The sequence below is a fragment of the Rana temporaria genome, chromosome 8, assembly GCF_905171775.1.
Source record: "Rana temporaria chromosome 8, aRanTem1.1, whole genome shotgun sequence".
Classification (NCBI taxonomy): domain Eukaryota; kingdom Metazoa; phylum Chordata; class Amphibia; order Anura; family Ranidae; genus Rana; species Rana temporaria.
In genome coordinates, this window is record NC_053496.1 from 47,720,591 (window position 1) to 47,747,308 (window position 26,718).

At 42.1% G+C, this 26,718-nt stretch overlaps 1 protein-coding gene across 2 annotated transcripts in view; it reads left to right on the plus strand.

Moving 5' to 3' along the window:
• Positions 1-26,718, plus strand: part of LOC120946904 (transient receptor potential cation channel subfamily V member 5-like) — a 104,494-nt gene that overhangs the window by 54,627 nt on the left and 23,149 nt on the right. Inside the window, exons 1-7 of one of the 2 annotated variants that reach the window (XM_040361726.1) lie at positions 157-396; positions 6,887-7,236; positions 10,662-10,759; positions 13,957-14,079; positions 19,103-19,240; positions 20,896-20,994; positions 22,578-22,750. In XM_040361726.1, the coding sequence (XP_040217660.1) occupies positions 7,169-7,236; positions 10,662-10,759; positions 13,957-14,079; positions 19,103-19,240; positions 20,896-20,994; positions 22,578-22,750 (699 nt within the window). In that variant the 5' untranslated portion in view covers positions 157-396; positions 6,887-7,168. Of the gene's footprint in view, positions 1-156; positions 397-6,886; positions 7,237-10,661; positions 10,760-13,956; positions 14,080-19,102; positions 19,241-20,895; positions 20,995-22,577; positions 22,751-26,718 lie in introns of those variants that run through there. The other variant, XM_040361727.1, reaches the window with a different exon arrangement.

The following is a 26,718-nucleotide window of genomic DNA, read 5'->3' on the forward strand; positions in this document are numbered from 1 at the left end:
ACTAGTTCATCTTGGTCACCTATGGTGTGCATGTCCTCAGTGAATGGAGACACAAAGGGGTTAATAGATAGAAACCATTGATAAAGCAAGTAAGCTAATTAGTAAAGGGGAAGCCCTTTGTTTGAAGTTACCCACTCTAGGGTGTTGTGTTTGTGGTTACACTCGAACATGAACATTCTTCCCGAAGTAACTCGTCTGGCAGGTTTCAGTCTATTCTCTCTATAAGAAAAAATGCTTGAGGATAAACCGGGTCTGACAAAGTCATATTATACAGGGGACAAGTGACAAAAGTTACAGCAAAATTTATGCCAAAAACCTGGGGAAAAGGATTATATTTTAAAGTCGGGCACTCGCAGAAAAAAATTGAAAATGTTGACCTCTACCAAGACCAACAAGGTAGGTAATCTGTTTGTTTTTTTTGTTTTTTTTTTCTCTACGCTCCTTAGATGTCAGCATGTTTTGTGCCACATTAACGTTGTAAATGCTTGTTACATGTTTCAGATATACAGTGCCTTGAAAAAGTATTCATGCATTTTGTCATGTTACAACCAAAAACGTAAATGTATTTTATTGGGATTTTTTATGTGATAGACCAACACAAAGCGACACATAATTGTGAAGTGGAAGGAAAATGATAAATGGGTTTCATGTTTTTTTTTTTTTTTACAAATAAATATGTGAAAAGTGTGGCGTGAATTTGTATTCAGCCCTTCTGAGTCAATACTTTGTAGAACCTCCTTTCTCTGCAATCACAGCTGCAAGTCTTTTTGGGGATGTCTCTACCAGCTTTATACATCTAGAGAGTGACATTTTTTGCTCATTCTTCTTTGCAAAATTGCTCAAGCTCTGTCAGATTGGATGGAGAGCGTCTGTGAACAGAAATTTTCAAGTCTTCCCACGGGTTCCCAATTTGATTTAGATCTGGACTTTGGGCCATTCTAACACATGAATATGCTTTGATCTAAACCATAGCATTGTAGCTCTGGCTGTATGTTTAGGGTCGTTGTCCTGCTGGAAGGTGAACCTCCGCCCAGTCTCAAGTCTTTTGCAGAAAACAGGTTTCCTGCCCTGTATTTGGCTCCATCCATCTTCACATCAACTCTGACCAGCTTTCCTGTCCCTGCTGAAGAAAAGCATCCCACAACATGATGCTGCCACCACCATTTAGGTTTGTTGTAACATGACAAAATGTGGAAAATGTCAAGGGGTATGAATACTTTTTCAAGGCAACGTAACTGCCATTGTCATCATTTAACTACAAAAAAAATAAAAAATAATAATTTTAAGTTTGTTGAAATGGAGGTCCCAGATCGACAAATGATCTGCTAATTATTAACAAGTAATATACTGTAAGGCTAATATGACTTTTAACATACTTGAGTTTACTGATTTCCCAGAGCCAATCCACAAACTATTTACTAACTATTTACATTCAATAACTTTTTATTAGGTACGATTAGGATTACAATCCACAAAAAGGAAAACTTTAAGCATTCTAGGAAAACTTTCAGGTATTACAATGTATACATTTATGATGCACAGTCATCCAAATAACATAAGTACATAACAATACCTGTTATCAGGCAAAATCTAAAAAGAACAGACGTATTTAGCAACTGTATTTCCCGAAGTCGTAAAACAACCCATTTTGAAAATGGAAGTGGAAGCAAAAGGGAAGAAAGTAGCATAGATTGGGAATAAAGAAAGGCAGAAATGTAGGACCTGACTGTCTTTATCTATACTCAACCCAGCTGCACATTAAGTGGATAGAGCGATGTGCATATATTGGATCCTAGGGCTCCCAAACTTTTTTATAATTGCTTTCTGGTGTCATTCAGAATACTATCTACCTTTTTTGTGGGTTATTTTCTAAGAGATTCTTTTGCTTGGCTTGAGACAGGGAAAGTGAAGCTTTTTCCCATGATTTTGCTATAGTTATCTTAGCCAAGAAAATGATAAAAAAGATCAGTATCTTGTGGGGGATTAGGAGGGATGGATGTGGAGTATTCTCAACAGGCTCATTAATTATAGTGTTTTAAAGAGATTTTTATTGATTTGATATTGATTGTATTGGTATTCCAGCGACCCTTCTCAGCAAAGCAAAAATCAATTTCCAGAATCTTAGGACATTCCCACCAAATATGATACATGGTGCCCTGGAGATCACATTCCCTGAAACAGAAAGGGGAGGAATTTGGGTACAGTTTTGGGAGGCGATAGGGGCCAGGTACCATCCCATTAGTAGTTTAATATTGGCTTCCATCAAAAATACATTCAAGATTCCCCTGAAAGAGCTGCAATACCACCCATGTCATTGATCTAACCCAGAGGTCACTATTCTACTGCACCCTATTTGAGAGTTTATTAGGAGTATCAAGTAATAGCCCCTAAGTTTTAGACCTCCCCTTTAACCCATTTCCTGGGTACACTGTTTATTCATACAGTATATGACGCAGTACTTTGGAACAATCAAGCCAAAGAGAATGTATATAACGTGGGATTTGGTTAAAATAAAGAGACATTTCAAATTTGGCAGTGCCGCAACGTAAAACATCCTTTAGCCCTGGTTCACATTGATGACATGTCAAATCGCATACCAAATCGTCAACAATTGCTAGCAATGGCACAGTCCGAAACAGTGCGACGCCGCACCGATACCCAAAAGCAGTTTCTGTGCTACTATTGGCAATTTCAGGGGGCGATTTCCATTGGCATCTGTGCAGCAACCCACACAGATGTCTCTGAAATCGCCTCCGAAGTCGGGACTGACATGCAGGAAAAAAATTGTGTGTGTTCAGCTGAACGCACACGATTTCATTCCCGCTTTCAGTGTGAACCTGGGCTCAGGAGCAAAATAGTGACCTACCTTTTTTAATCCTATGTCTAACTACCAATTAAAAATGTTTGTGTCCATACCAGGTGGAAACATGGGATTATTAAAAAGGTGTGCTAATGAATAAAATGAAGGGGTAAGACATACAAACTATTTAATCGCTAAAGCCTGTTGTCGGCTGACATCACAGAGTTGTTCCAGGCTCAGGAAAAATTGCAACCATATGGTCATTATCCGCCCACATGCCTGAACCGTAACCCAGCTCAGCCTCTCGGCGAGCCGCTGAGAGCCTGAGCCGGCCACTCCCGTCCCCTTCACAGCTCAGCACTCCAGTGAGCGCACGGGGGTGGCAGAGCAGAGAGCTCTTCCTGAGCTCTCTGCTCAGGGTGCTCTGAAAACTGATCATTCAGCAGTGTTTGACCTCTCAGTTCTCGATCTTAGACCCAGCGGACAAATGCAGCATCGGGTTGAACGAAAAAAACGCTCAGGTCGGAGCCGCTGTACTAACAATCCGATGTTGGCACAGCGATCTCCCCTGCTGCACTATTGTGTTCTGACAGGGGGAAACTCAAGACATCTTGTGAGCTGCTAACTTCCTGTGTTCAGTATACTGTTATCATTTACACTGTTCCCGGGTATGCAAAAATTGGAGTATGGCTTCATTTAAAAGGCATAGTAATAAATAGCAACGTACCATCATCCAAATTACTCAAGCAAGACAGGAAGGAGTGGGAACAAGGGAATAGTGGCTGAGACTAACCCTGTAGCGTCTCCACCCAAAAAATTACTGGACTACCGGTATCTCGGTACTGGTGATAACAGAATACAATATAATATAAAAGGAATTTGTTTATTATAAATAAAAAACAAATATACAGTTAACATTATTAAAAAGAAAAAAAAAACAGATGCTCAGGGATCACTAAAGAGACATCTGTGGTTTTCGATTGATAGATTGGTTCTCCTGAGGAAGCGGGTAACTGCAAAACTAGTCGAGACCCCGACCAATCTGAAGAACAAATAATACAGTAAGGACATGTAAACATAATAATTCAAAAATAACTACAGCGAATAATATATAAGTACAACCAGGTAGCTTACCCGATGAAAGAAAAATAGTGTGTGAGCCGTGGTCGCCATAAAAGATCCTCTGCGGCGGACAAGGGGGATATGGGTGGATTCCTGTGATGTGAGGTATAACAGGTAAAAAAAAAAAGTAAAACATATAGTACAAGGCAACCATAGAGAGGGAATCTTTGTGAACTACAGAACACCTTAACCTATGTTATGGAAAAGAGGTGAGGGGTGCATGTTCTGTAGTCCTCCTTTCTGGGTAACACTGCTGCTCCACTAGTACAGTGAGTGAGTGTTGTCGCCCTAGGACAGGACGTGTGTTACTGGCAGGATCACCGTATGAAGATAAAGGAAAGAGGCTTGAAAAAAAAAACAAATGCAGTCACCAAATCTAACAATTGGTATGCTGCATTACATTACATTTTAGTCCTTGGGATTAGTAATGCGGTAGTAAGGAGCAAAGGACTGCCTCAAGTTGAACTTGCTCTCTGTTTGTACATTGCTATATGTGTCAGCCATAGTTCAAATCGGATAGTTTAGAGAAGGGTTTACTCAACCAGGATTCCATAGAACCTTCAGGTTCCTCCAGAGCTTAATGGGGGTTCCTTGAGCAATGAGCAACTTCTACATCCCAGATACGTTCCAACTGACACCATTGAACTTAGCTATCTGTAAGGGGGTAATTGTTACCAATGACCACAAATGTAAGGAGTATTCCTCCCACTGACCATTACACCCTTGTATCATGAGTTTTATATGTGTGTGTATGTGTTTTTATTTATATAATACACAGTCCTGATCAAAAGTTTAAGACCACTTGAAAAATGGCAAAAAATCATATTTTACATTGTTGGATCTTAACAAGGTTCCAAGTAGAGCTTCAACATGCAACAAGAAGAAATGAGAGTGAGACAAAACATTTTTTGAGCATTCAATTTAATGAAAACAACGAATAAACTGAAACAGGCTGTTTTTCAGCTGATCAAAAGTTTAGGACCACACCTCCAAAAAAAACTAAACAACCCCCCCCAAAAAACAGAAATCCAACTTCCAAACATGATCTCAGTAATGAGTAGCTCCGCCGTTATTGTTAATCACTTCAAAAATTCCAGCCTAGTGCATTATCCCACAGTATTAATTTACTAAGAAGCTGTCATAGAACGTGCTCACAAACGTGTAAATTGTATACGCTCATCGTCCATAGCTCAACAGTTCTAGACACAGTGCACTCCAGAGTTCGAGGGGACCCTACTGGGGCCCAAACTGGCTGGCACATTTCCAAGGTAGTATCTTCTTCAGAGCCAAACCATATATGAGATATGTAAATGGCCTACACCTATAGCAAGGGTATTATTTATCTTTAGTCTGAGCTGCACAGTTTATTTTTATTTACAGACATCCCTTAGTGCCGGTTCACACAGGGGCGGCACGACTTTGGGGGCGACTCGGCAAGGCGATCTCAAGCCGACTTGAGAGGCGCCTTGAAAAATTACTTCTGTATTGAAGTCAATGCAGGTCGCCTCGAGTCGCCCCCAAAAGTCATACAAGAACCTTTTTCTAAGTCGGAGTGACTTGCGTCGATCCTATTAGAACGGTTCTATTGAATAGAGTGGAGCGCGACTTGCTAGGAGGCTGAGTCGCCCCTTTGTGAACCGGCACTTATCTGCAGAGGCAGTTTTATGGTAACGGTGAACTATGCCTTAAATTCTGGACTCTGGGTAATGTTGGTGGTCAGGCTGGGGGGGGGGGGCCCAGGCCTAAAGCTGTGTAAGGGGCCCCAGAATTTCTGATGGCTGCCCTAAACCTGGTCATAAATTATTATTTTTTCGGGCTTGTAAAAAACGACGTTTTAATTTTTTTTTATTTAAAACGATCGTGTGTGGACTTCAGAGCATTTTTCGGGTTCTGAAAAAAGACAAAAAAAAATTCCAACATGCTCCATTTTTTAACGACGTTTTAAACAATGTCGTTTTTCGGGTTGTAAAAAATTATCGTGTGTGGGCTTAAACGACGTGAAAAACCTGCGCATGCTCAGAAGCAAGTTATGAGACGGGAGCGCTCATTCTGGTAAAACTACCGTTCGTAATGGAGTAAGCACATTCATCACGCTGTAACAGACAGAAAAGCGTGAATCGTCTTTTACTAACACGAAATCAGCTACAGCAGCCCCAAGGGTGGCGCCATCCGCATGGAACTTCCCCTTTATAGTGCCATTGTACGTCACCGCGCTTTGCTAGAGCATTTTTTTTTTTAACGATCGTGTGTGGGCAACGCCGTTTTAATGATGAAGTTGGAAAAAACTTTGTTTTTTCTAGAGGCTGAAAAATTGTGTTTTTTACAAGCCGAAAAATGAACGTGTGTACGCAGCATTAGACTTTTCTACAAACATTCCTACAAAAATGTTCATTTATTGACTGCCACTAGAATTTTGTACAGACCTGCTATTTGAATGGAATCCAAGGTGTAATTCAACAAGTTTCATTACAGTATGCAGGATTTTTCCCAAACGAAAACCACATTTACAGAATTTTGTTTGATCATGCTCCAAGTTTTTTCATCATTAGAATTGAAAATGACCTCTGAATTTACTCCAATAACCATTAGAAAATCAAACCAAGTGTCAAAACTTTTTCAAATTCAAATGTTGTGTGACCAGCTGTAGGGACCACCCTATCAAAGATGTGTTGACATAGTGTGGTTTCCACATGTATTTACAAAGGTATGAAACTAAAACCTCTGTTTTTAACCTAGGGAGTTGAAAAAAGATTAGTTGGGTTTTATTTATTTATTTATTTTGCTAACCAGCTTGAACACATCCTGGGGACTCCCTTTGTATTGCCACTTCCATGTGTACCTTTCCCTTGAGTGGCTGCCATTGTTGCTTTGTTAATTGCTTACTACATTAAATGGGAAGCATTGTTGTTACATTGTCTTGTTTTCTCAGCCTTTAGTAATTGTCCTGATTTTCTAACCCAACAGGTGACTCTCTACATATATTAAAGGAATCCAAAGAAAGGCCTGAGAGCCAAGAAGACCAACATTAATTCATGAAGTCTCCAGGAATTCGACCACTGTACATTTGTAATTGGAAACCCTTCCCACAGCCTACAGGATGAGAGAAGAGATGGTGTAAGGTGCCCATTGTCTCCACGGTGGACTGTTTGTCCAGGAGTGGCTGAAATCTCTTTATAGGGTGGAACTCCTTGTCAATGCATCCAACTGTTCAAAGATTTAAAAGGATTTTGTGGCTTGAGAGTTAAGATGGTCCTATGTTGGAAAGCGAGGCAGGAGGAAACCACATGTGAGATCAGTTTACGGCAACTAAAAAGGTATTTTATTTTTAATTCAATTAACTTAAAGTAGAGTTTCCATGAAAAAAAATGTTTTCATTATTGTGCTCATTAGACCTAAAATAGAAAAAAAAATGTTTTACTCACCTGGAAATGCCTGTTGCTATGTGGTCCCACGAAATCTGCCTTCGGAATCACCTCCCTCGGCTCCTCAGCACGCTAATGCTCCTGGGAAATGTGTGTTATAATTTCCCAGGATGCAGTGCGCTACCCCTAGCGCTGGAATCGTGGGACTTCTAAACAGGAAGTGCCGCGATTCTGTCTTTTTACACTGTTACATTACGTTGTTGTTGTTGGTTGCCATCACAACGGCGGGCACGTCAGACGGCGCCGCCCATTGTGATGGCAACCCGAGTGCTTGACAGCGCGACGCTGCTATTGCAATGCGCATGCGCGAGAATGGGGTGGGACGGACGTCCCATTATTACTCCCCATCATAGACTTCCAGGAAGTAAGTGCTTGTTGCCCACAAGCAAAATGACAACGGTCTGGATGGATTTTTATAAACGATCTTTTCTGAATAACTATGCAGAACCACGGCGGATTTTAAAATAGTAAGTGACCGGATTTATATCATAAAAACGCATGATGAAAGGACATACATTTAAAAAATGCTAATTGTGGTTGGAACCCCGCTTTAACGTAAGATTCCATCCACCTCATCATTAGAAAAACTTCTAGGATACATTTCTTACCCTTTATTCTAGAAATCCAAGTTGCTTGGCTGTCATGTTGACTCTCAAAAGCTGCCTGACACAACCATTTCTGCTACCTCCCCCCTAAACCATTAAAAAGCATGTACAATCTCTGCTATACTGTGCCCCATAAACACTCTGGATGCCACCTCATTTTTGCTGCCCTCTTTTGGCTTCCAGGATGCTGGCACAGTGGTGCTGTATGGCTATGCTTCTTTTGCTGTCAGCAAGCTGGCGGAAGGTCCTCACAGCTTAATGGCTTCTAGGGTACATGCAGTTGGGCCATACAGCATCAATGATTGGTATGGTGCAGATGGCCACCTGCACCATACTAACCAAGCACAACCTTTGCAAATTAAGCATTTGCAGCCCACATAACTTTGATTATACAGAGCAGGAGCTGATCTGCAGGTACCGCAGACTTTGTCTGCCGGCACCCCTGCACCCCTGCCAAACATTCATTACACAGGCAAAACAGCCGTCTGCCTGTAAACAAGGTAGATTGCCGTTTTGTCAGTACAGAAGGCATGGATATCACCAAAAGAAAGCTCCATTTGTGGGAATAAAGGACAAATTGTATGTGGGTACAGCGTCGCACAACCACGTCAGTTAAAGTAGGGCAGTGCCGTATTGCAAAAAATGGCCTGGTCGTGAAGGGGGAGTAAGGCTTCTGGAAAGTGCTTAATAAAATGCCCACTTATGCAATACTTTTGGTACAGCCCTTGTAAAAGTACAGTTTAAAGGCAGGATAGGCCTACCTGGAGAGATGAGCTTCCAGAGGTTGCCTAAAGCTAAACTGGTGCATTATACCTTTCAAAGGATCTGAGCATATGAATTCTCCCATGATTTAGCCATCTGTTGAGTCTGTATTTCTCCCACACGAGTGGAGTTGAATCACGGCTAAATAAGAGTACCTTTCATTATACAGACTTTGTGGTGCTTGGTTTCCCATTTGAGGTATTTTCTTATTTTATTTGTGTGGTTATTTATTATGCACTAAATGTCCAAGTTACAGTATATGTATATTTGTGTTGGCTCCAACTTTTTATTTATTTTTAAATGGTTTGTTAGGAGATTTTTTCACTTGTAAAAGGGACAGCTCTACTCACTTTTTTATGGTTTTGCTCCATTTGTGTGTGTGTGTGTGTGTGTGTGTGTGTGTGTGTGTGTGTGTGTATGTGTATATATATATGTATATATATGTATATATATATATATATATATATGTATATATATATATATATATATATATGTATATATATATATATATATATATATATATATATATATATATAGCGCTACCCCCGAAGGAGCCGCTGATTAGTTTGGGATCGGCTTACTGAGTTACCTTCTTGGCTTGGTCTAGGAGTGACATCCGTGAGTGTAGATGAAGAGCAAGTGTCCGGACACAGAATGAGTTTTCAATCCTTTATTCCAAGGCCCAACATGGCCAACATCAACATGGCACACAATAGAGAAAGGTTGATGAGCGTAGAGAAACTTTAGTATCAGGCCTTGGATATGAAAAAGAGCAAGCCTGCTCTTAGCAATAGTGTAACTCAATTCTTCGCCACCCCTATCAGGGTGGGTAAAGTGCCCCCAGACAGGCGACTATCACATGCCTGGCAGCCGGAGCACCACTTAAAGATCACTGGGAGGAACAGACCTCTACCACCGGCCTGACTCAGAGCCTCTGCCACAGGCTTTGTCAATTTGAGATATGCGGCGTGGTGACCGGATCCCTGATGGTTCGTCTAGGCCTCCTGGACAACCTCTAGTTCTGGGTTCTCCTTGAGCCGATCCCCCATCGCACAGCTCCCTGCTTAGGATCCTTACAGCAGAAGGTTGGGACCCTCTCAATATTAGGTTGAGGCTCTGCATGGTGCACAACCTCAGTGAAGCAGGCCACGGTGGCGGGGCCCATGGATGCGCGTACCCTGAAAGTGAATACTGCACCTGAAAATAATGGCGGTTGCCACAGATATATCCCCCCCAGCATGCCCAACGAGTGTAGAACTCCTCTGATTGGCTGCTGGGGAAGGTGGGTCTGTGAGAACCCCTCTAGCGCCACCTGCCGCCCGGGGGTGATAACGCACCCCCGGAGCGCAGACTGACCTACAGGACAGATTCCGAAATTGTCAACAACCCAAATTTCCACAAATTATGAATAGGAGTAAACTAATCCTCCCATTCCTCACTAATTTTAGCGTAACGCCCATACTAAAAGTAAGGGGGCGCTACATATATATACATACTGGTATAAGGTATGTCGTTGTGTTTTACGTCACCGCGTTGGGTTCGATCGGTTTTTGAACTGATGGTGTGTAGGCACATCAGACCATCACTCAGCTTCATCAGTGAACCGACGAAACTGAACTTCAGTCCGTTTTCATCAGTTTGGACTGATCGTGTGTACAGGGCCTTAGTCTTTCATTTAAAACTTTCTACAACTCACAGATCACAATAAAGTATCATGAGTTCTGATTAAAATATTTTTAAGCAGTGTTTCGCCAAGACCTGAAAATTATTATAAGGGTTCATCCAGGGAAAACAAAGGTTGAAAGACTAAAATGTCTAAATTATGATAACCCAATAAAAACAATTATCTGCTTCTACAGTATGTACATTTCCTTACTTTTCATTGTACTTATGAGTTTTCTGCAACCATAGGTATCTTGTGCACACAAATAACACAATCTCTTCTCACAGGATTCAGGAGCTGCCCCTCCTTAGGTATGCATATAGGAATCAGACAAGGGCTCTGAAGAAGCTGTTGACTTTGAAGACCACTGACCCATTAATAAGAGGTAAGTACTCTATTCTGGTTATTTGGTAAGACCACAAAAGGAGCCATGGCAATCTACAAAAGCTATCTACATAGCTAGTTGTATCTTTTATCTGCTTAGTGTGATCACATTCGTGACAAAGGGTTTCTAAGGCTAAGTTTACACTAGCCCATTCTCTGAAAAGTAAACTGCTTTTTTTACCGAATAGCAACTTTATATGGCACTAATGCACCACAACCACCAGCCAAGCATTTATCTCACGGTTGCAACGTGGCTCCATTGACTTGAATAGTCTAGTTTAAGAGGCCTTACCATCTGCCAACTTGACATGCTGCATTAATGCTATGGCATGTAAACCGCTCCCTTTGGCTGTATTGTAGGCTTTAGGTGGGCAGTTAAATCATGGCTCAACCACTTGTTTTCACCTTTTCCCGGCCACCCATGTAAAAGAGGCCTAAGTGTGTGATTTAGGTTGCAACACCTTCTATGCTGCTCTTTGTGCAGTCTTTGACCTATGCATATTTTAATTCAGTTAGAAAATTGCAGGAATACAAATTAAATGAAAAACGTTCACTATTTCACCTATTTCTTGGGTACATTTTATCATGGGAAAACACTGGTAAATTGATCTGCAGCAGAAGTAGTTCTCATAATTCTTTAGGCCCCTGGCACTTGGAGCATCCCCAGGACTAGCCCTTGGGACCTTTTGTTAAGAGAAGTACTTACATACTGTAACAAGGGTTACAAGGGATATGTCTCACTCATTACACTCATTTAACTCATTCCTAGACCTAGTTCCTCCCCGAAGTTATGTAGCCCCTTCATCAAGCCTTGCTTTTTCTCGTTTGCACAGATGTAAACAAGGCCTTAGGTGCCCTGACCCAATAATATCTGCATGCCCCTGGAAACCAACTGGCAGAAATTTCTGGTTGGAGTTACTTGTTCCAGACAGAAGCCATTAGTGTTGGAGTTGGGTTGCATTACGTTTCTGAAATATATCTCTCTATGTTTTTGCAGAGTCCAGCTTACTAGTAGAGAAGGTCTGGACCGAAATAATGCAAAATTGGGTATAACTTTTTTATTAACATAAATAGATTGTTAAAATTTCACATGTTGGTGGAGTAACTCTTTATCTGGAGTAACTCTTTATCTTTAGTAACTGTTCTTCTTTTTCATTGCAGGTAAATTATTGGATTCCAAACAGAAGCAACTTGACATTGTTGATTTCTTAAAGAAGAAGGAGGCAGGCTGTCTGACATCCACCGAAGGCTACAGTATACTTCTGGAGATGACACCATTGACAAGAACAATGTCTTGTCATTGGTGACTCTAGTCAATGGTGTCATCTCCATAAACATTCAGTAGCCTTCTATGGATGTTGGGCAACCTGCACTCCTCCTTCATCAAGAACTCAATAGGGGAATATTGCTTCTGCTTGGAATGCTTACCAATGAAAAAGAAGAAGAGTTATTATAGAGGAATTTACTCTACCAACAATTTTTAATATCTTATGCAAATTAATAAGAAGAGTTATTCCCGCTTTTGCATTACTTTGGGTGCATCCCTTGTATAAAGATTGGGTTATCTGGTTGCTTTAGACAATACATTCCAATCAGATTCCAACTGTAGTTCAGGTCTGAAAATCGGGGATGGGTCCTAATTCTGCTTTGAACCGCAAACAATTTTCTTTTAGCAATGTCTGCATATATACTGTATGTTCCAATTTTTTTTTTATATTTTTGGAAGTGAAAATGTCCTTTGAAACAAGGTCAGAAACATAGCAACTGACAAAATACTAGCTGCCTGAGCATCATGATACCCATTTTTTTTTTTTTTTTTGGTTAAGGCCTCATGCACACTAGGGCCCAGATTCTCAAAGACTTACGACGGCGTATCTCCAGATACGCCGCCTTATTTATGCACCTGATTCATAGAATCAGTTACGCATTGATTTGGCCAAGATACGAGTGTTGTATCTTGGGGTGCATATTTACGCTTGCCGCTAGGTGGCGCTTCCGTTGATTTCCGCGTCTAATATGTAAATGAGCAAGATACGCCGATTCACGAACGTACGTGCGCCCGTCGCAATTAGTTAAGCCGTTTACGTAAGACATACGCCGGCGTAAAGATAAAGCTGGTCTCTAGGTGGCGCAGCCCATGCAAGGTATGGACGTCGGAACAAGCGTGTATTTTTACGTCGTTTACGTAAGTCGTACGTGAATGGGGCTGTGAGTAGGTTACGTTCAAGTCACAGGCATTGAGCCGGCGTATCTTTGGGCGTAAATACGACGTGATACTGAGCATGCGCGCGCATGCGCCGTTCATTCAGCCATGCATCTACATGGGGTCACGCTTAATTTAAATACAACATGCCGACGACCTGCCTACTTTGAATTCCGCACGCTTACGCCGGCCGATTTACGCTACGCCGCCGTAACTTAGGACGCAAGTGCTTTGTGAATACAGCACTTGCCTCTCTAAGTTGCGGCGGCGTAGCGTAAATAAGATACGCTACGCCCGCACAACGTTATGCCGCCCTACGTGAATCTAGGCCTAGATGTTTTTAATGTTGCTCTTTGGGGTGTCTAGCTTTTTTTTTACCCATGCACACATAGGCCTTTAAAGGAGTCTAGAGGGAGGGGCATTTAAAGGAAGAGGAGGACACAGAGAACAGCCTGGGAGGATCAGTGCGGCTGGAGGGACACATGGAAGCACTGATAGCTGCAGGAGGGAGAGGGGGAGAAGCGGCGGTCATGCAGGGAAATCGGAGCTTACAGCTGTTCCTCCCACTGCACTGATCTTCCCTGGCTGTGAACCAAGGGACAATCGTCCATGTGTGCAGTGTGGATCACAGTGACCCCACCCCCCCTCAGAGGCCCGTGTGCAGTGCACACCCTGCACACTTGGATGATACACCACTGGCTGCTGGGCAAGGAACTTGGCAGTGGCTGCCCCTCTATTTCTCTCATGGCAGGTTTACCACCCACTGTATACGTTATTACTTTGACGTTAAATACCAGGGTTATGGCTGCAGCTAGCTGCCATAACCCTGGTATTTTTTTAAACAGTGAGCGATCCGGCGTCTGATAAAAGTGGCCACAGGATCAATTTTATAGGGAGCGGGAAAGATGCCCCGCTGCTTTACGGAAGAAGCTCAGTTGCATTTTATGACAATAAGGCTATGATACTCTGTCTCACAATGATGGACTTTCTACTAGGTGCTGTTGGAGAGACTGCGCTACATCTTGCTGTGTTCCATGACAACTTGGAGTCTGTGAAGATTCTGCTGGAACATACACCAGAGCTCGTCAACCAGCCCATGACATCTGACCTCTACAAAGGTAATTAAAGGAACCATTACTGGTGCATTTAAGTCAGAAATTTAAAGTGGTTGTAAGCCTCAGACATAAAATATGAACAAAGATAACCCTCTATAGTGTGTACTTGTCTCAATTAAGAGCACTAAGTGACATTTCTGCCTGTTGACCTGTTCCTCTGCTATCAGCATGAGTCACTTCTGACAAGTTTTCTTGACACCAGGAGAAGAAAGGTGACAGGGGAGGGACTTCCAACTGATTGACAGCCTCAGCTCTGTTCCTGTGTGCAGGAGGTGTGTCCCTTCCCTCCAATCAGCTTGCAGAGCTTTCATCACTGAGCTCTGCAGAGTGTGACTTCAGCTCTCTGCCCCCTTTTTTTTCTGACCGCTCAGCTTTATAATTTTTGGGCTTTTGAAGGACTGCAGAGAATAGAAGACTGCAGATAAACAGGTACGTACAGTTGTATGCAAAAGTTTTGGAACCCCTGACAATTTCCATGATTGTCATTTATAAATATTTGGGTGTTTGGATCAGCAATTTCATCTATCAAATAACTGAAGGTTTGTTTTATTAACAGATAATGCGCAATATGCATCAAAACGAAATTAGACAGATGCATAAATTTGGGCACCCTTGTCATTTTGTTGATTTGAATATCTGTAACTACTTAGAACTGATTAATTGGAACACACAATTGGTTTGGTGAGCTCACAGTTCTTATTAGGGCCAGAAGTGGCAGGCCACATAAAATATTGATGAGGCTAAGCGAAGGATGGTGAGAACGGTCAAAAACAGCTCATGGACCACCTCCAAAGACCTACAACTTGCTGCAGATGGTGTCACTCTTCATCCTTCAACAATTCAGCACTTTGCACAGGGAGAATCTGTATAGGAGAGTGATGCGAAAGAAGCCTTTTCTGCACACATGTCACAAACTGAGTCGCTTGAGGTATGCAAACGCACATTTGGACATGTCAGCTTCATTTTTAAATAAGGTGCTGTGGACTGATGAAACAAAGATTGAGTTATTTGGTCATAACAAGGGTTATGCATGGCAGCAAAAGAACACAGCACTCAAAGAAAAACACTTGCTACCCGAAGTAAAATTTGGTGAAGTTACCATCATGTTTTGGGGCTGTGTGGCCAGTGCCGGTACTGCGTCGGAGGAGGCAAACGAGGACCACTGATGGGTCTTCGATCTCAGCTAAGTAATTCATAATGAACTAGTGTGCTATGCATACTAGATCATTATGTGTTTGTCTTGCAGAGTGAATTATTTATTTATTTATTTTTTCCAAGAGGGTTTACTTCCTCTTTAAGGGGGTTTTTATGGTAATTTTTACATTTGTGCATGTAAAAATAACAAAAAGATAGTACTGTATTGATGAGGATTGCAGAAGTGGCTATTGACATTGACCCTGAAGCCCTTGTGACATTTTGAACCAAAAGGAGCTGACACCGGACATACAGGAGGACCTTTCAGGATCACTGTGGTTGCTTGTCACAGGTCCCCTTTTAGGACTTTTCAGGATCGTCATGGTTGCTAGTGACAGACTCCTCTTTGCAGGCTATATAGAGAATGTGTTTATTGTGATAATCATTATTAGTGCTGCTACAACTCTTGTTTTTTTGTTTCTTTTTTTTTCTTTTTACGAACTATTACACCAACTCTTTCAGCACTCGGCAATGGAAAGGGTGGGAAAGCTTAGAATTTATATTGAGGCTCTGAGATCTGAGATGCTGAAAAAAATGGATAGCTACTAAGGACAGAGGGGTCAGTTAGCATATTAATAAACATTAATTCCCTGCATTGCTTTGCCCAACTATTTCCTGAGTCCTGACAACTCTTCACAAACTCAACACTGGTCCCTCCCTAGTAGTGGACTGACTATACTTGTGGGCCCAATTGGTACTCATGTTGAGACTGGGGTGCTATTTTGTGTTTCTCTTCTTAAGGTCCCCAGCAATTTCCTTCTTGTAGATATAAAGGTGTGGAGTTCAGGATAGTGGAGTATTAGCACAGTAAGGAGACAAGTACTGATTTTAGGTAGTTTTTAGACCCCTGTATAAGTTCCAAGGCCTTTTTTTTTTTAATGTAAACTACTTCATATAGGCCTCCCTCATGGATCTTTCACCTTAGTGGGGGTATGCCAAGAAGCTGCAGTACTCTGAAAGAGAGAAAACATGAGAGTGGGTATTGTACCCAACTACCCATGTGTGATTGAAGTCCATAGTCCATTATTCCATTACCAATGAAGGGGGATTTTTGTGACCCCCCAAACGCATTGGGTGTAGTTTTGCTTTTGTTGCTGCCAAATGAAAGATGTTGTACTCGGTTTAGTTCTTCTATAGGGTCACTGTTTTGTGGTGAGCTGCTGAACCCAAGCCATCGGGCTCGAGTAATGACTGTCCACCTGTTGTCCACTGTTCATAGATTTTTAATGTTCTCTGCAGGGATGTTTCCCCGGTGGGCCGATGGCTCAGTGGGCCGGTGGCTCAGTGGTCCGGCTTCAGTGACAGCGGACCACCACCCCCCTCTGCTCCTCTGTCTCTCCCTTCCCGCAGCGCTCACCTCCTCTCCCTGCCCACAGCGCTCACCTGTGGGGAACAAAGAAGCAGGGGGGACAACAGAGGAGCAGGGGGGAGGGGACAGACTGCTGACTCAACAGCTATGGCTTGGGAGTTTCTCACTTCTGCCTAATCTTGTTCCATAAGGGGGGGCACCAAACTGATTCTTTGCCCCGGGTGAAATAATGTCTAGCTTCCCCACTGGTACTGCCTATAAGAGTACCAGCCGTTCTACTCTAATAAAGTAAAAGGGCTAGTGAAAAGTAAAAGGGCTAGAGGGGGTTTGGGTGGCCGGGGGGGGGGGGGGGGCGGGAGTTGTCTAGCCGCCATGGGAGAGACCTGTCAAAGTCGGCCAGTCTGGATGAAGTCCAGGGACACATTTTTGTCCCAGTCCAGCCCTGGTTCTCTGTATACCTATTAAGGAGGTTTCTCCTTACCTCCTGTCCCAGTGACGACCTGTCACTCAAGGTATCATCAACATAGAATTTTGAGGAGAAAGCTCCATAACATGGACACTAATAAAAGTCTGATGGAAAAAAAATGCCTTTAGACTGCAGGATTTTTACATGCAAGATAGCTAAGGCAAATCTGCGATCATGGGAGTAATAAAAGGTTGGTCCACCCAAAAGCGATTTTTATTTTGACAGTTGGTGGGCTTAGTCAGAAACGGACTTCTTACATATCCTAAATACTCCAGCAGGAAGACCTCCCTGTCATTATTTTACAATTAGATTAACATCCACCTGGGAGTTTCAGGCGTTCCTGTCTACCTTTGTGAACTAATGATCTATGCCTGTTGCAAGAGTAAAGAACAGTTCCAAAAAGAAGCAGACCTCATCATTCCAGTGGTTTATAGCTGGGGAACATAAAGTGAATATGGACACTGGCTCAGACATGAGACTGGTAGTGGTTGGGAGAAGGAACTGAGACAGTAATGGATCTCCTTTCTGGATCATGGGCTGAGAATATCTGTGGCCTTAGTGTTTAGGTCAGGAGGGTGGGTAGTCACCTTTTGACAGACCTGGCCTAGGACCACTGAAATGGGCCCCCCATTAACTCTGTTATACACTATTTGTGTAGTCCCTTTGCTAGAGGTCTTCTAGCCATATACAGAGCCCAGGGAAGGTTTTCAATCTACCTGTCCGTGATTTAGGCACCATTTACACCTGAGCGTATCGATTTACTGGCGTCTTTTGGGCATTTAAGCCTTTTTTGCTGATTTCTTAAGCTTTTTACAGCGTTTTACAGCTTCAGGTGTTTTTGTTTAGCCAATAGAAAGCACTAGGTTGAGGAGAGGGAGAGGAAATTGGGGGTGGAGAGCTGCTATTTGAGTGTTTTACAAGCATTTCACTGGCAAGTGTATTACAAGCGGTTTTCTGCTCAATTCAGGCATTTCTATTGAAGTCTATGGGGCCAAAAAAGGATTATAATCTGCCAAAAAGAAGCTCATGTACTTTTTTGAGCTTCAGGCATTTTGTTTCAGGTGACAGAATGCTCATATGTGAACAGGAGCCATTGAAATAAATGGGAATTTGCTTGTTGGGCGTTTTGGAGCTTCAGAGCTGAGCGTTTTACAAGCTGAAAAACGCTCAGGTGTGAATGGGGCCTTAGACATACTTTAAAGACAGATGGTGTCCTTGGGACAAAACGCGTAGGGAGGGCCCCACTGTTGCTACTACTTCCATCTAAATTACACACCCTTCCATACATATCCGGGATTTTTTTTCGACCATCATGTCCTGTGAGACGAGCGGGTAACCAGCTATCTTTGTCTGTGGTATACTCCATTCGTCTGCCATTTGGTCACTCTTGCTACAGCCATTGGAGACACATACAGGATTGCCCAGGTTCCATCATGGTTTTACCACACAAAGCTCTGTTTGACCCATCTGAACGTAGGTTCTCCTGGGTTCAAACTCTCTGGTAAGCCGCTTACCTATCGGTGGTGGTTTCTCTTCACGTTAATTCATTTCAACGCTCCTTCAACTCTAGCACCTCTTTGAAATTATCACCAGGCTTTTGGAATTCACCAATATTATTGCTGGACTATTCTATAGTCAGATTTGTATTTTTACACTATTCGTGTTTTTCACATATGGACATTTATTTATATTTATATTTATGTATTTATGTGGACATTTTCACTTCACTTTTATTGTCATATTTGTAATTTGAAGTTTTATCTAACTTTTATTAGCGCTACACTACAGCAAGGTTTCCAAACAACATTTTGCTATTGGGCCCCATGAACTGTACTTAATGCTCTGTACCTAGTATATTTCTGGAACAGGAAGTGTGAAAAATCAGACATCAAAAAAGCCAAATTTTTACTCATCCCTAGTCTCTCCAAACCATGTAAAAAAAGGGTAGGCTGACGTTTCCCTACAAGGAAATCCTCAAAACACTCACTGACAGGTCTGTAGAATGTGATATCAGTCCTTTTGTGTTCACAGCTTTCCCCTTTCTTTTGTCTTGGCAGATCAGACAGCGCTGCACATTTCTGTCATGCGTCAGAATCTGGCAGTTACGCAAGAGCTGATACGGAATGGTGCCAACGTGTCCATGCCACGGGCAGTTGGAACGTACTTCCGACTCAAATCCAACTCCTTCTATTATGGTGAGTTAATGTATACATTCCTGTCTTCTGCACGTATTGACCAGCACACTATGGATCATCAACTACGTCCCAATATTTATTGAAGAATAGACATGTGCACTGCCAAAAAAATCTTTTTTTTCGTTTGTTATTTTCGTTTTTTTTATTTTTTCGGATATTCGGAAATTCGAGAAATTCAAAAAAAATATGTTTTTCGTTTTTGTTTCATTCCTTTTTTTAATTTTTTTGTAAATTCGAAAATTCGGGAAAATCGAAAAATATTATTTTCCGTTTTATAAATTTTTTTGCTTTTTTCGAAAATTCGTAAATTCGGGAAATTCGAAAATTTGGAAATTCGGCTTTCCGAAAAAGCAAAAAACGGAAAAAACGAAATTTCCGAAAAAAACGAATGAAACGAAAATGAAAAAAACTAATTTTCGGAAATTCTAAAAATTCGGAAAATTCGGAAATGAAAAAATTCGAAAGTACGAACATTTTTTAATTCTAAAATTCGGGATTTCGGAATTTCTAAAATTCTAACATTAAAATCGAAAATTCCACAATTTCGAAGATTCCACAATTTCGAAAATTCAAAAATTGAAAATTTCGAAAGTAAAAAATTCGAAAATTCGAAATTTCAAAATTCGAAAATTCGAAATTTCAAAATTCGAAAATGAACTATTGGAAAATTCGAAATTCCGATAATTCGAAAATGAACTATTGGAAAATTCGAAATTCCGATAATTCGAAAGTTGAAAAATTCTAAATTTGAAAAATCGAAAAATTCGAAATTGAAAAATTCGAAATTTCGAAAATGAAAAATTCGAAATTGAAAAATTCGAAAAATAAAATAATCGAAAATTCGAAATTTTGAAATTCGAAAATTAAAAAATTCGAAAAATAAAAAATTTGAATATTCGAAATTCAAAAAATAAAAAATGAAAAAGTCGAAATTTCGAAAATTCGGAATTTCGAAAATTAAGAAAAACATTTTTTTTTTCGAATTTCCGAAAATCCGAATTTCTGGAAATACGAAATATGAACATTCGGAAATACGAAAATTCGGAAATTAAAAATTCGGAATTTCGGAAATTAAAAATTCGGACATTCGTATTTTCGGAAATTCGAGATTTTTGGAAGTCCGAAAATTCGGAAATAAAAAATTTGTTAATCCGAAAATTCGCAATTAACGAATTTACGAATTTTCGTTAAAAAATTATTAATTAGAAACTAAACGAATTGCACATGTCTATTGAAGAATGATCACATCACAGAAGACCTAGTGCAAAGTTTCGGAGCTGTGCAGGACCCCTTCGTCAGGCATGTGATGTAACTTAGGGATGTACTCACTTTTGTTGCCAGTGGTTTAGACATTAATGGCTGTGTGTTGAGTTATTTTGAGGGGACAGCAAATGTACACTGTTATACAAGCTGTACACTCACTACTTTACATTGTAGCAAAGTGTCATTTCTTCAGTGTTGTCACATGGAGAGATATAATAAAATATTTACAAAAATGTGAGGGGTGTACTCACTTTTGTGAGATACTGTATTATAGATAATGTTAAAAATTATATTTAAAACGTATGTTTGTGGTTGGGATTACATCTACTGTAATAAACCCAGTAATATTATAAAGAATCGGAAGTAAAGAGTTCTTTATTTTTATGCGACAGGAGAACACATTCTTTCCTTTGCTGCCTGTGTGGGGAATGCAGAGCTGGTTCGATTATTACTGCAACATGGAGCCGATGCAGAGGCCAAGGATTCCCACGGTGAGGTTTAACACTCTTCTGTACAAACTATGTCATTCATTTTACATCTTTCTGTTCTTAGTTCTTTAAGCACTTGAGTCTCATGTTGTGTTTAGAAGGGCAGTAGAAATCAGAGCTGGAACCAGCACCCCAGCTGAACCAGCAGCATTCTCAGGAGCTGAAGTGGTCAGCCCTTGAGATTTTGATCTTGCTACAATGCGCTCCACAATTTAAGACTTGGGCAGAGCTGTTACAGGGTCTCCTTTCAGCAGCAGATCCCTGCTATAGGGATCTATTGCTGGCTAACTGCAGCTGCATAGGGTGGTCTAGATTAGGTCTCTAATTACCAGACTGCCCATGAAGAAAGAAAAGTGTAAAAAATGGGTTGAGGTCCTAAATGTATGTGTATGTGTATGTGTATATATATGTACTACCCCCAAAGAAGCTTCTGCTTTGTTTTGGGTGGCATGTTACCTCTATATCCCCGCTGTCTAGGGTACTAGATGAGAGCTGCAGTATAGTTAATGTCCACACGATAGGTCTTTCTGTGCTTTTATTACCCAGCCGGGTAAAAACGATAAACAGTAGAAAGGTGAAGGGATAGCAAAATAGAAGACGGCAAATTCAGGTGTAACTGGATGGGGAAACAGTCCTGCTTCCTATGACAACTTTTACTTTGCCACTCCAGCCGGAGTGGGTACAGTGCACCTGGACAGGCCTCTCTCACCAGCCTGGCAGCCAGAGTATCATTCGGATGGATAGGATAAAGTCTCGGCCACAGACCCTCCTGGATTGGAGACAATTGTGGTCCAAAATCCTTCTTGACTGGATTTAGCACCCAGTTCTCCTTCACATAGCTTTTGGTTTAATCAGGAACTCATAGGCGACCCATGTCCAGCCTCTCAGAACCAAAGTGTCCTACGAAGAATAGACGGGCCTCTCCTGAAACGCCAGCTTCGTGCTCGTTATCTCCCAGACAGGTTACTCATCGGTCAGCTTCCTCCAATTGGACGGACAGCCCCGGACCACTTGGCGAAATAGGGACCCAGTCAACTCACTGGATCCACAATCTAGATGAATGCGGACCGGACCAACGTGGTCCTGGAGCCAGGAGTACTGCAACACACACACGCATACACCCCGGCCAGGAGGGCCACACACGGGGGTTGGTGAGACGACTGCCCAGCACAAGGGCGGGAACACAGCGACCCGGAACCAATGGCGTCAGCTGTTTAAATACCCCTTCCCAGCATGTACAGCGAGGCAACCAACCCTCCTGATTGGCTGCTGGGAAGAGATATCCAACTATACTTGAACCCACTGCTGCCACCTGTCGGCCTGGGGTGGAACTCGGTACCCCAGACAACGACAGTATGCACAAACAGTACAGCCAAACTGAAGCAGAAGCCCCAAATTTAACCAAATAAAAGGTTCAGAGCAAACTACCTCTCTGAACTCCCTCTACATTTACCATAGCACTGGCTCTGAAAATAGCCAGGCACTATATATATATATATATATATATATATATATATATATATATATAAAATTGTACCACTTATTACCTGATTTTAGTTCTCTGATTTTTCTCTCTCTTCCTGCAGGGAACACCATTCTCCATATTTTGGCCTTACAGCCCAACAAAATGTCAGCCTGTCAGATGTATGACCTCATCCTGGGCCATCACAAGGAGAAGTTTGGGCCCGGTTTAGAGGAGATCACCAACAATGATGGGCTTACACCGCTGAAGATGGCGGCAGTAGAAGGTAACACAGTGGTATGTATACGGAACGGAAGGATTTATCCTCCATATTAGAGACATTCATTGTTATTGTATTAAGGGGTCATAATGACAATGGGTCAAAATGGCCAATTGGATCTATGATCATTGGTCTGCAGCAAGATATAACTCTGATGGGAGGGGAATGTAGAGCTGGGAAGAAGTATGGAGAACCTCAGTTATAAGACAAATTGAGACTGAGAGCACATTCAGTGGTGGCCTCTTTACACTTGACTTCATTGGGCATGGATACACCATTTGAAGTTGGAGGAAAAGAGGTTACTCTGTCACTGTAAAAAGAGTTTTTACTACTGAAATAAAAAATGTTAGTTATACAATTTTGGTATTTTAAGGATTTATCCAATTGTCATTGGTTAAAAGAAAGGACCTATTTTGGTCTCTGTTAAATCTGACCTTGAGCGTTTTTTAATTTCCTGGCTGGAGGACATTTAACACCATCTATCCCTTTCCTACCCAGCCTGGCAGTCCCTGGCCCGCCTCCTTTATTAATAAAATTTTAGTTCTTTCAATAATAAAGGTCCAGCATCACGTATGGGCGTTACCTAGAGGAGTCTGCATGCAAATACAGCCTATAAATTCCCACTCCCTCAGACTGATATCCACCCATCATAGCGTTTTGATATTTGCATAACACCTCCTACTGCTTGCATCAGGGATGGGGCTCTTGACAGTAGTAGTCTGGCAGAGTGGTGTGATATTTTCAGGAAGCATCCTGCCAGCCATGATCTGCCCACCAGTGCCTGGACATGGTCATCCAGCACCCAGGGCAAAGATGCCAAACTGCACCCACCCTTCCCTTAGGGTTAAGGTCAGGATGGCTCCATCCCTGCAATAAACCACTGTGTCCAGGGCAGCCATTTTTTTACAGAATTATACTTGCCTAGGTGAATGCAGCATTGGTCCAATAATGCATCTGTCCCCCAGCACCTCTACACTGAGAACTGAGCGATCGAAAACCACCAATCGCTTGGTTCTCACAGTTTCCTGAGCAAAGAGCTGCTGACTTTCGGTCACAGGCTCTCAGTGGTTCACTGAGAGGCTGAGCCGAGTGTCAGTTCAGGGATCTGGAGGATCCAGACTCCATTGTCGTGATGACACGGACCCTGGACCGACTTTTGTGACGTCAGCAGAGAGTGGACTTCAGCCCGCTGTCTGCTGAAAACGGGTCACAGGAGTGCAAAATTAACTGTCAAATCAGCATTCATGTTCAACCGTAGTGACGAGAACCAGTGGCGGCTGGTGAAGTTTTAGGATGGGGGGGCGCAAGACCCCGTCCTTCCACATTTGGCCCCTCCCACTTCACATAAGCCACACCCCTTATATAATCCACCCACTCCGTCCCCTGTATTCCACTTGCTTCCACTCATAGTGTCAGGAGTATACAGCTCAGCATCACAGCACAGAGTATACAGCCCCAGCATCACAAATCATGGTATATAGCTCAGCCTTACAGATCGGTGCAAACAAAGTAAAAAATTACACTGTTAGTAATGAAGGACTCGAAATGGGAAGGAGATTACAAGAGACTGCGGACATACTGCACAAGATTACCAGAGACTGTGGACATACTGCACAAGATTACAAGAGACTGCGGACATACTGCACAAGATTACCAGAGACTGCGGACATACTGCACAAGATTACCAGAGACTGTCGACATACTGCACAAGATTACAAGAGACTGCGGACATACTGCACGAGATTACCAGAGACTGCACAAGATTATCAGAGATTACCATACTGCACAAAATTACCAGAGACTGCAAACATACTGCACAAGATTACCAGAGACTGCGGACATACTGCATTACTTGTCCTGCGACTTGGGACTTCAAAGTTGCATGACAAGTCGTACCCCATGATTTGCAATGAGAACTGTTCATATCTGTGCGACTTCAAGTCACAGCAACTTCAAAGTAGTGCCTGCATTCCTTTGGTCCCACTTTGATGCAACTTGAGGTCCATAGACCTCCAGAATACACAGGCATTGCTTTAAGTCACATCAAAATTACGGTAGAATTGTGCAACTTTCAGACTGCGTTAGCCTGAAAGTCTCAAGATTCTGCCACAATTTTTTGCTGCGATTTTGCAGCGACAATGCCTATGTATTCTGGAGGTCTATGGACCTCAAGTCACATCAAAGTGGGACAAAAGTAATGCAGGGACAGTTCTCATTGGAAATCATTGGGTCCGACTTATCCTGCAACTTTCCAGTCCCAAGTCGCAGGACAATTTGCAAGCGGGAGGTGGTTTGGTGTTGACGGCCGATATTTTCCCCGCACATTAAGTATAAAAAAAGTTTTTTTTTAATAACTGTGGGGGTGGTGTTGACGGCCGCTATTTGTGCTGTAATCAATTTTTACATAGAAAAGAAATGTTGGTAATAAGTGGGTAAATGAAGTATAAAAAAAGTTTTTTATAATAGCTGGGGGGGGGGGGGGCTTGACGCCCGCTATTTGTGCAGTAATTCTTATGTATTAAAGAGATTTTGTTAATAAGCGGGGTGGGGGGGGGATGGAGTGCTAAATTAAATTAAATATAAAAAATAAACTGTTAATAATATTAAATATAAAACAAAAACATTGATTAAAGTGGTGGTGCCTGGCGTTATTTTCGCTTAATATTAAATATTAAAACAACAAAATTGGATTAAGCGGGGTTGGGGGGGGGGAGGGTGCCGAATAGTACATATATAAAAAAAATCAATGAGCCGGGTTTGTATTGGCTTTGCTGGCCACCGATTATTAGAAAGAAAACACAAGAAAACTTGTAATAAGCGGGGGGGGGGGGGGGGGTTGCTGTTTTGCCGGCCGCCGAACATTACATAAAAAAATAACATCCATGTATAAGCAGGTGGGGTGGTGTTCTGGCCGCCGATGCTGTTGCTGCTGCAGTGTTGTAATACAGTTAGGGTGAGTGGAAGAGGAAGACATAGCTCAGCTTACCCGTTCCAGCGGGACGCACTGAGCTCCAGAGTGCCGACGTCACTTCATGTTTTTCGAGTGACGTCGGAACTAGCACAAGGACGTGCGGGTGCACACAGAAAGTGTATGCACCCGCTCGGCGATAACACCAATGTCCAGCGCGCCGGAAACAGTGGCGCGCTGGGAAGCGCCACAAAAGCATATTTTTGCTGCAAATGTAGCGCCACGTCTGCAATCCCGTGATTGCACAGACGTGGCGCTATTCCAACTGCACTGCGTCCGGCGTGCGGACACAGTGCACATAAGGACCTTTTTTGGGATTTTTTTTTTCTTAAAGGGACAGTTTTAAAAAAATATATATATTTTTTTTTTCTTTTACTGACTGGGGGAGGGGGGGCGGCGCCCGGGCGCCCCATATGGACGGGCCGCCACTGACGAGAACATTTTGAAGGGGCAGAACAAAAAAAGTCCTCTAAATTCCTAACAGTGAATGGGTTTTTGTGAATGTACATAAAATAAAATAAGTAAATTTAAAACAAAAAAAGTAAATCTAAAGAGTATATTTCATAGAGTTTATTTCTATCTTTCGCTACATCAGGTGTCTCCAAATTTTCTAAACAAAGAGCTAGTTTACTATATTTCAGACAATAGGGGGCTGACTCTGGCCAGTGGGAGTAGAAAATGCCAAAGCTATTTTGAAGAAGATAGCATGGAGCGCTGACCTTCCAGTTCTTTAACGCACATTACATGTTATTCTTTAATCTGAAGGCATGAATGGAAACTGCTGTATAATTTTTGCAGCCTAGCACTTCCATGGTACAGGCACAGTCTGTAGTAGAGTTCCGCTATGCAGCTGGCTCCCTACTGCTAGATGGGTAGACCATACAGCCACCAATCCACCCCTCTGACAAAACCTTTATTACAGGCCATTTTTACCTCTCTCTCTCCATCACCAGAAGCTTAACATGAATGTTACACCTTGTTGCCCGTTCTTGACCAGTGTAGATCAGATGTTACCAT